General features: G+C 36.4%; 2 protein-coding genes across 4 annotated transcripts; both read left to right on the top strand.

Annotated features, from left to right (window-relative positions):
* The first annotated feature begins 153 nt into the window (after positions 1-153).
* LOC110411579 (beta-casein (DUF760)) lies at positions 154-3,902 on the top strand. Of its 3 annotated transcripts, none has more exons than XM_021421808.2 (3): positions 154-432; positions 1,616-1,890; positions 2,187-3,901. In XM_021421808.2, exons 1-3 carry the CDS (start codon positions 319-321, stop codon positions 3,004-3,006), a joined length of 1,209 nt encoding a protein of 402 aa, XP_021277483.1. In that variant the 5' UTR covers positions 154-318; the 3' UTR covers positions 3,007-3,901. The 3 variants fall into 3 exon arrangements, with proteins under 3 accessions (XP_021277483.1, XP_021277495.1, XP_021277490.1); XM_021421820.2 differs by lacking the exon at positions 154-432 and adding an exon at positions 449-598 and having other exon boundaries at positions 2,187-3,902; XM_021421815.2 differs by lacking the exon at positions 154-432 and adding an exon at positions 618-760 and having other exon boundaries at positions 2,187-3,902.
* Positions 3,903-5,590: 1,688 nt separating this feature from the next.
* XTH30 (xyloglucan endotransglucosylase/hydrolase 30) lies at positions 5,591-8,381 on the top strand. Its single transcript, XM_021421830.2, has 4 exons — positions 5,591-5,916; positions 6,006-6,106; positions 6,317-6,525; positions 7,616-8,381. The coding sequence occupies exons 1-4, from the start codon at positions 5,700-5,702 to the stop codon at positions 8,151-8,153; spliced, it is 1,065 nt and encodes a 354-aa protein (XP_021277505.1). The 5' UTR covers positions 5,591-5,699; the 3' UTR covers positions 8,154-8,381.
* Positions 8,382-8,918: the final 537 nt, after the last annotated feature.

Raw genomic sequence — 8,918 nt, forward strand, 5'->3', positions numbered from 1 at the left:
TTTGCCTACTTGCCTATCTTGGGCTTATTATTATCAAAGCCCATTAAAATTAATTATTTGGATTATTTTTTATGTATAAATTGCAAAATATGGGCCTGAAATTTTATTTTTTGAAATTATAAATTTCATTTGAAAGGGAGAATTTACTGAATGGAAAGAGAAGTCCACGAAGGAACTAGCTTTCAACAGCCACCTACTCCTTATATTTCACCATTATCAAAATACCTCTCTCCCTCCCTTCTTTTCTCTTCAACTTGAGGATTGTGGCTTTGGGTTGTTAAAAAGAAAAATTAACAAAAAGAAGAAGAAAAGTGAGAAATGCAGATAGCGGGAGTAACAAGTGAGGTGTTGGTGGCAGTCCCATCAGCTGGAACCCTCTCTTTCAGACACTTCCATTCCAACAACTTATTCCTTTCTTCTCCTTTCTTCAAAGTATGCCCCTTTTCGTTTTTTATTTTCATATTGATACTTGTGTTGCTCTTGCTTCAAATTATCCAAAGAAAACAATTAAAGATCATAGCTTTTTACTTATTTCTTTTGTTCGAGAACTCAGGGCAAAATTCTGAATTCTGGGTTTTCTTTCCTTGGAGCACAATAAGTCTCTCTCTCTCTCTCTCTAATAAAAAAACCCATTAATTCCCTGTTGGGCTATTGTCCAATTGGAAGGTTATTTGTAATTGTCTGGTTGTGTTTGTCCCTTGGAACTGTTATTCTGTGCGCATAGAGGAAAGAATTTATTCATTTTTTAAAGAAAGTAGAGGTATTAATTAGATAGTGGACACAAAATTGCTGATGAGTTTCCATGGTTTCTCTTTGTTTTCTCCTTTCTTAATAGTACGGTTACTTTAATAGTCGGAAATTCCAGCTTGTGGGTAGCTCTTAGAAAGCTGTTGGAGTTCTGTCTTGCCATTGGATGTAGTCCACTGGCAACTGCTTACTTTATGTTCTTAATTGCTACAATGATTATTTCATCCACTTGGATACTTAAAAATGGAAAAAGGGGCACTATGATGAAAGAGGGGAAGGTGAAATGCTAGAATATCACTTTGGTCTGCATTTCCCCTCTATGTTGACTTTGCAAATCTTAAAAGAAACAGATATGGAAAACTTAATAGCAGTTTGCTTATGTTAATTAATCAAGAACAGCTAGGTTAAGTAGTTCAAATAATCCTTGAATTGAGATGGCCTCTTGATCTCCATGCTTTTAGGAGGTGCTCTGTTTGGTGACTTGATGCCTTGGACCAAGATATGTTTCTTTGTCTGGCAGTCTGAAGTGGCTGACTATTATTTGGAAAGTATCTTAAAATACTATAATTTTGGTTTGAAACTCTATTTATTGTGAAATTCTGATTGGGAAATATTGAGTGCTTGTAAGCAATCTCATTAATACTATCGGCTCTTGTTCATGTAGATTTGAATTTGAGTTGAACTCCATGGTAGAGTCATACATCACATGTTTCAAAATACTTACTGCTTCAGCATGCATGTTTTAGATAAAGCCTCTGTTTATGTGGTCATCTCTGAAGGCTTGGAGCTGTAGTCCTACATATAGGATCTTTAGTCTTTGATACTTTCCCTCGTCTTCTTAGTTCTCACAGAATCTTTTCTTTTTTAGAGATGTTCTTCATTTTGCATTCCAAAGCTAGGAATGGCACCAGATAAGTACCGAGCCAGATACTTAACTATGAGAGCCTCTGGAGAGTCAGATGATAGCTTGTCACCAATTGCTCCTGTACAATTTGAATCTCCAGTTGGCCAGCTTTTGGCACAAATATTGAGAACTCATCCACATTTACTGCCTGCGGCCATTGATCAACAGCTGGAAAACCTTCAGAGTGATAAAGATGACCAGAAAAAGGAAACTACGCCATCTCAAGATCTCCTCTACAAGTGAGTTTCATCTCTTTGCTTGTTAGTTCCTTTTCTTGTGCAGTTGTTTCGGTTGAAAACTGTCACATATTTAACATTTGCACGTGCATGCCAAGTGCGAGTTAGACTAAAAGGTTTCTGGTTTTGTAAATTAACAAGATAATGGCATTTAGCAGAGAATTTCTTTTCTTATGCTAAGTTATTTCTTAAAGTTATAGGTGTTTGATTTAATTATCTTGGTTATTGCTTACTTTTTTGTTTGTTTGCCATTAGTCTATTAGAAAATTACTGATATAACTGAAACAATTGAATTGTAGGAGAATAGCTGAAGTTAAAGAAAAGGAGAGACAAAGAACATTGGAGGAAATAATATACTGCTTGATTGCACAGAAATTTGTTGACAATGAGATTTCAATGATTCCTAAGATAATGGCCACTTCAGATCCTACTGGACGAGTGGACTTTTGGCCAAACCAGGAACAGAAACTGGAATCCGTTCATTCTCCTGAAGCATTTGAAATGATACAAAGCCACTTATCCCTTGTACTTGGAGACCGAGTAGTGGGTCCTCTCAGTACCATTGTTGAAATTAGCAAGATCAAACTTGGAAAGCTTTATGCTGCTTCTGTAATGTATGGATATTTTCTTAGGAGAGTTGATCAACGGTTTCAACTTGAGAGAACAATGAAAACTCTTCCTGAGGATTTCAATAAAGACCAAGCAAGATTTGAGGATCCAAATCCGGGGAAGCAGCTGTGGGATCCAGATTCTTTGATTAGGGTCCCACCCGATGATGACAATAATGGTGATGGAGGAGGATACATGGATACCCTTGAAGGTAAATCATATCGACTGAGATCCTATGTTATGTATTTGGATTCTGAAACACTCCAGAGATATGCCACCATAAGATCCAAGGAAGCTATTTCTTTGATTGAAAAGCAGACTCAAGCACTATTTGGGAGGCCTGACATTCAGATTCTTGATGATGGTTCACTTGATACATCAAATGATGAAGTGGTTTCTATCACATTCGATGGGTTGACAATGCTAGTCCTTGAAGCGGTAGCATTTGGTTCATTCCTATGGGATGCAGAGAGCTATGTTGAATCAAAATATCATTTCCTTAAGAGCTAACTGGCATCTTTGCATTGGTTATCTAATGATCGATGCTGGTAAATTGAAATGGATGGTCAAAAGTTCTTATATCACACGCAGGTTTTGAGGGTATATTGCCTTGTAACATAGAAGAGGCTAAACACAAAGAGGCATCTCAAGTCGACAAAACCTCGTGCTAAATGTTGGGAAAAAGATCAAACCTCACATTGTTAATAACACATGGTATGTTGACTTTATTTGCAGAGCTATCTTGATGATTCTGAGAGTTTCAAGTCTTGTAATTTTATGCTCTGATGGTCCAAAGAGGGGAAATTCTTGAAGCTCAAACTTAAAGCTGGAGGTTTTGCTGTTGGAATCTCATAATTACACAATCCATGTAAAGTTTCCTTCTAATGCCTTATGATTTTCAATAAAAAAAAAAATCAGATAATATGGTTTGGCTTGAATCAGATAAGCTGAAGGAAAAGTGGCCTCCTTGGAACTCTTTTTTCAGCCAAAAAATGATGCCATGCCATTGGGAAAGTGGTTGTCAAACAAGCTTTTTTGGAGCTTTACTTGAAGGGCACTCTTGGTTAAAGAGCAGAGCTGTCCTTGACCTTGCATGAAAAAAGGTTCCATGTGTCCCAGTGTCTGCTATTGTGTTTTTTGCAAGTTGCCTTTGAACTGTAAGGATCTTTTCTAGCTATCTGTATCCTCTCTCCCTCTCCCTCCCCCTCCCCCTCTTCCATTTCCATAATGATCAAGACCAACCCTTTTTGCCCAACAACCTAAAATAAAGGTGAAACGCTTTTCCCCTTTTTCAAGTTGCTGTTATCCAAATTCCTAACAAATCCATGGGACAAAGAAAAGCTCGAGGTATGGGAATTAAAATCCTTTGGAATTGAAAGTACTGGAATCTCCTTTTACTACCCCAAGTTTGTTTCCATGGTTATTTCAACAACTACAGCGTGGCAGATACAACGCCGCCGTCAGTCTCGGACGTGGTCTCAGACCAGGGGGAAGACAATTTTTCCCATTCCCTACAACCCCCCTGAATCCCACACAAAATTACAAGACCGCAACTTTTGCTTCAGTATTTTTTATTCATGGAAAGCTATACCCACCAAATGCCAGTTGTTTTAACGAAACCTGTTCGATTAATTATTCAAAAGCAATCAAAATTCAACACCCAAATTCTTTTTTTTTTCGGCTTAAAAAAAGGGGGATTCCTTTGGGGGTTATTGGGTTGGTCAACTTCTTGGCTAATATAGGCAAGTTACTATCACTTTCATAATCCCTAACCCAAGAGCTTAGGCTTATTCATTAATTATGAAAATCATATCAAGCAAAATTGAGGGTCATTGCTTGATTTCTTTCCTATATTTTGCTAAAGGGAACTACACCTTTAAAATTTAATCAATTATGGATGTTTGATCACGGATTGGACCTTATGGAAATAATTAATTGAAAACAACTTTGGGTGAAGCTTTAGGTATATTAATTTATAAAGATGGATTGCAACATCTTGCCAAACTACATGTTTAGATGGATTGCAACATCATAAGAGAGAGATTGTAGTGGATGGAACACTAATTAATCATTAAAATATCAAAAAACTTTTACCTTTTTTATAAACTTATTGTTATTCCATTAAAGGATTATTAAAAAATAGGGATTTTTTCAATTTAAATAACAGTGAAAAAATGAAAAAAATATAATAACATAATTAATTATGATCCATTTTAATAAACATTACGATGTATGTAAAAGTTACTATCACGCAGAATTTTATCTTCGTTAGCATATCAGATAATTAGTCTCTTTAAAAAATTAAATCAATTAAGAGAAAATCTCTGACAACTTCAATTTACCAAATCCATTTTTAGTTTCCTCTAATTCATGCTTTTCCCTTCTCTGTTGTATTTATGTACAGCACAGTGCCAAACATTTTGCTGCAGCATATCACAGTTGTTTGTTTTTATATATATAAAAAACAAAGGGGGTTAGGCCAGCAGTCATGTAGCATCAGTGGCTGGAAATTATAATTAAACAGATAAGATATATATTCTGGCATGTCTTTATGTAATGTTTAGTGTAACTGCTGCTTATGGTTGCATTAAATTTGCCTTTTTTGGTTCCATGATAGATCATTTGTTTATTTGCATGGCATAATCCATCTCCCACATCATGCTTAGTTGTCAATTTCTTCTCTTGACTTTCAGTGGAAGAACAGCTGCTTCCGACACCTTTATTATTAATTATCCAATTCTGATACTAACAGGTAGAGAATCTACAGTAATTAATGACTCAGCAAAACTAAAAGAAACAGCTTCAGAAATTAATTACCAATTTGCAACCACCATTGATCTTGATTGTTCTTGAACAGTTTATGGAAACACCCACAGTTTTTCTTTAATTAAATAATGTGAGTACTCACTGTGCAAGGTTTGACCTGTGCAGTGTATGTAAAGTTTTACCTTATAAAAAAAAGGGTTCAGTGTGAAATTTAATTCAAATATTCCAACTAAAACAAGGGCATTCTAGTCTGCACAAAGAATTCGAAAGCCTTAGCAGCCGATTAGACCGTTTCCCTTTATTTTCTCTTCTTGTGTATATAAATATACAGACGTATGCAGAAAAGCAAAAGGGGTGGCTGTTAGAGAGAGAAGAAAAACAACAAAGAAAGAAATAAAACAGGAACCTCAAAAGGAAACGAGTACTAAAAAGAATTAATGGGTCGTTTACATGGCTCTCTCTCAGAGACGTTAACACCCTTCTCTCTCCTTTTCTTCTTCTTCTTCTTTTCTTGGTTCGCCGGCTTCACTTTTGCTGCTTTCAACCTCACCACTTTGTCCTTTGATGAAGGATACAGCCCTCTCTTCGGTGATGGCAATCTCGTTCGCTCCCCTGATGGCCACAGCGTCCGCCTCCTCCTTGACGTTTATACAGGTGATGAAGAATATGTATCAAACCATGCAAAACCTTTTGTTTTTATTGTTGTTCATGGTATTGACGGGGTTGCTCTTGGTGAAATTCAGGGTCGGGTTTTATTTCATCCAGTATGTATCAACATGGATTTTTCAGTGCCAAAATCAAGTTGCCATCGGATTATACTGCTGGAATAGTGGTGGCGTTCTATGTAAGTTTTATCTGTTGATTTCGATCATGATTCCTTTCTATTATTACAAGGTAATTAGTTTCTAAATTTGATCATTAACCTGGAAAATATTTGGTTTCCTTCCCTCTACCAAACTCTTTGACAATAAAACTGAAAAGAATTTTAGGTACAAAGAAAGACAACCATGACGGCTGATGGTATTCTTTTTTTTTTTCCATGGTCAATATGCAGACGTCGAATGGTGACGTATTCGAGAAAAATCATGATGAATTAGACTTCGAGTTCTTAGGAAATATTGAAGGGAAGCCATGGAGGTTCCAGACGAATTTGTATGGCAATGGCAGCACGAACCGAGGCCGAGAGGAGCGGTACAGCCTTTGGTTTGATCCATCGAAGGAATTCCACAGATACAGCATTCTATGGACGGCCAAGAACATAATGTGAGTTGTCTGGAAAACCTCAATTCTCTCTATTTATGATCCTTTTCCCTTTTCGGATGTAGCCTATAACCTTGTTTAATCACCTAGTAATGAACATGGCACGTTGTGCCTTAGTTAATGCTTACTTGTGCACCCGAAGGGGGAGGGCCGGAGATAGAGGTTGGCTTTGCGTGTGGGATGCTTGTAAAGCATGTGGAGGAGAGAGCATTGGCCTTGAAAAAGAAAAGAAGATAATTTTAGGCTAAAAATTGGGGGATGCCTATTAATTTGGCATAGTTAGCCTATGAAAATTGGCCTAATTTTCTTGGTTTTCTCATAAACACACTTCTGTAAAGAATATAAAGGATTATTTGTTTTAGGTCATTTAATTTACAGCCGAAAATGACTTCTTAACCCCCCACTCAAATCTCTGTCGTTCAATCTCTTTGTTATTGAAAAATCGACTTGCTTTTGAACTATATTCTTCATGAATATTAATTAAGAATTTAAAAGATCAAACAAACTTAATCAACGTTTCATGTAATGATCATGTCTTGTTTTTTCTAGTTGATTTTCTCTAAATTTTGTATAGAGTAAAAGGAATTTTAAAGATATATATCCGATGAGTGCATAATTGAGTAGAATTATAGTAAAGAGTAGGCCTGGAATTAATACATATGCAAATACTATTAGTTAGGCTACCAAACAAAGTTGCTTGTAGATTCTTGATATCTAATCTCCAAAGATAAAAAGCCATAATTCTACCTAACCTTGTTCTCAACTTCTCAAGGATTTAAAATTCATTGGTAACATGACAGTTCTATTGGATAGAGGAAAGTGTTACAAATCACATTAATAAAAATCATCATAATCAATTAAGGATAATTCGAAAAATTTGATTTAGTCTACAAAACAATATATTTATAATTCTTGTATACTTATCACGTAACTTGGATCAACTACTTATCTTTAATTGATTGTGATTATCCTTATCAACGTGTTTTTCTAACATCCATTCTTCTTTCTAAATTTTTCTCTATAATTATTTTTCTTCCTAAATTTTCCTCTGTAATTATACCTAACAAGAACGTTTTTTTCCTTTTGAATTCAGATTTTACATTGATGAAGTTCCAATCAGGGAAGTGGTGCGCAATGATAAAATGGGTGGAGACTACCCATCGAAGCCAATGTCTCTTTATGCAACCATATGGGATGCCTCAAGCTGGGCCACGTCCGGAGGCAAATATAAAGTTAATTATAAGTACGCCCCCTTCACTTCCGAGTTCAAAGAGCTGGTCCTGGAAGGTTGCCCTACGGATCCCATCCAGGAATTCCCCAGCGCCAGCGCTTGCTCCGACAGAGACGCCTGGCTCGAGAGCCGTGACTATGCAGTCATAACGCCGGAACAGCGAGCCGCCATGCGCAGATTCAGGCAGCGTTACATGTACTATTCGTACTGTTACGACGCATTGCGTTACCCTGTAACACCCCCTGAATGTGTGATCGACCCAGCCGAAAAGGAAAGGTTCCAGGACAGTGGAAGGTTGAAGTTTGGCGGAAGCCACAGGAAGCAAGCCAGGATCACTAGAGCTCGCAGGAAGAGAAGGTCACGGGTTGCTTCGATCTCCAATGATCAGACCGATATGTGAACAATAAATTTGAGTGTGTAAATGAAAAAAATATCATGGCCTTTGTCATTTTCAATTAATCTTGTTATTTATAATCACATTATGAGGTAGAAAATTTAAAGAAAAAGGCAAATAATTGAGTTTGACAGGGTATTTCCTTGAATGATTTGCTTGTATTATACATAATTGAATGATTCTTTTGTTTATGATGTAACCAAAATTTCATCTACCATGGTTGCCTTTCTCTGACTTCTTTATTGGTTATTTCTTTCTTTCTATCTTGCCCCAAGGATTATAGAACATTATATAGAATACAAGTATTTCCAACTCAGTTAGTGTTCAAAGGTGTGGTTATGCCATTCAGAATTCAATAGAAATATCTCAAAGTGAATTCTCGACATAAAATTAAACAAATTATGGCTTTATTATGCAATTTGATTTATAAAATACAATTGAACTAATCATACAAAGTAGTGGCAATGCCATCCATTACAAAGGGAAAGATGCTTTTTTTTCTGTGTAGTTGCTTCTACATACAATTCGTTATTGTGAAAACGACACTCCTGGCTGTAGATTGGACACGGGAGAAAATGACAACCCGAAGTTGGTATTGCCAATTTGTAGTGCTAATTATAATTATGGTAAGAGAAATGGGAAAGCATCCATGGCCCCAGAGGAAGGCTAGCTACCCCAAGCTTGCTGGCAGCAACACCTTTGAGGGTTGTAGACAAAAATGAAAATGAACATAACTTCATTTTAAGATATCTCAATATATATATATATATA

This window comes from Theobroma umbraticum, unplaced genomic scaffold (assembly GCF_002168275.2).
Source record: "Theobroma umbraticum cultivar Fairchild unplaced genomic scaffold, ASM216827v3 scaffold_30.0, whole genome shotgun sequence".
Taxonomy (NCBI): domain Eukaryota; kingdom Viridiplantae; phylum Streptophyta; class Magnoliopsida; order Malvales; family Malvaceae; genus Theobroma; species Theobroma umbraticum.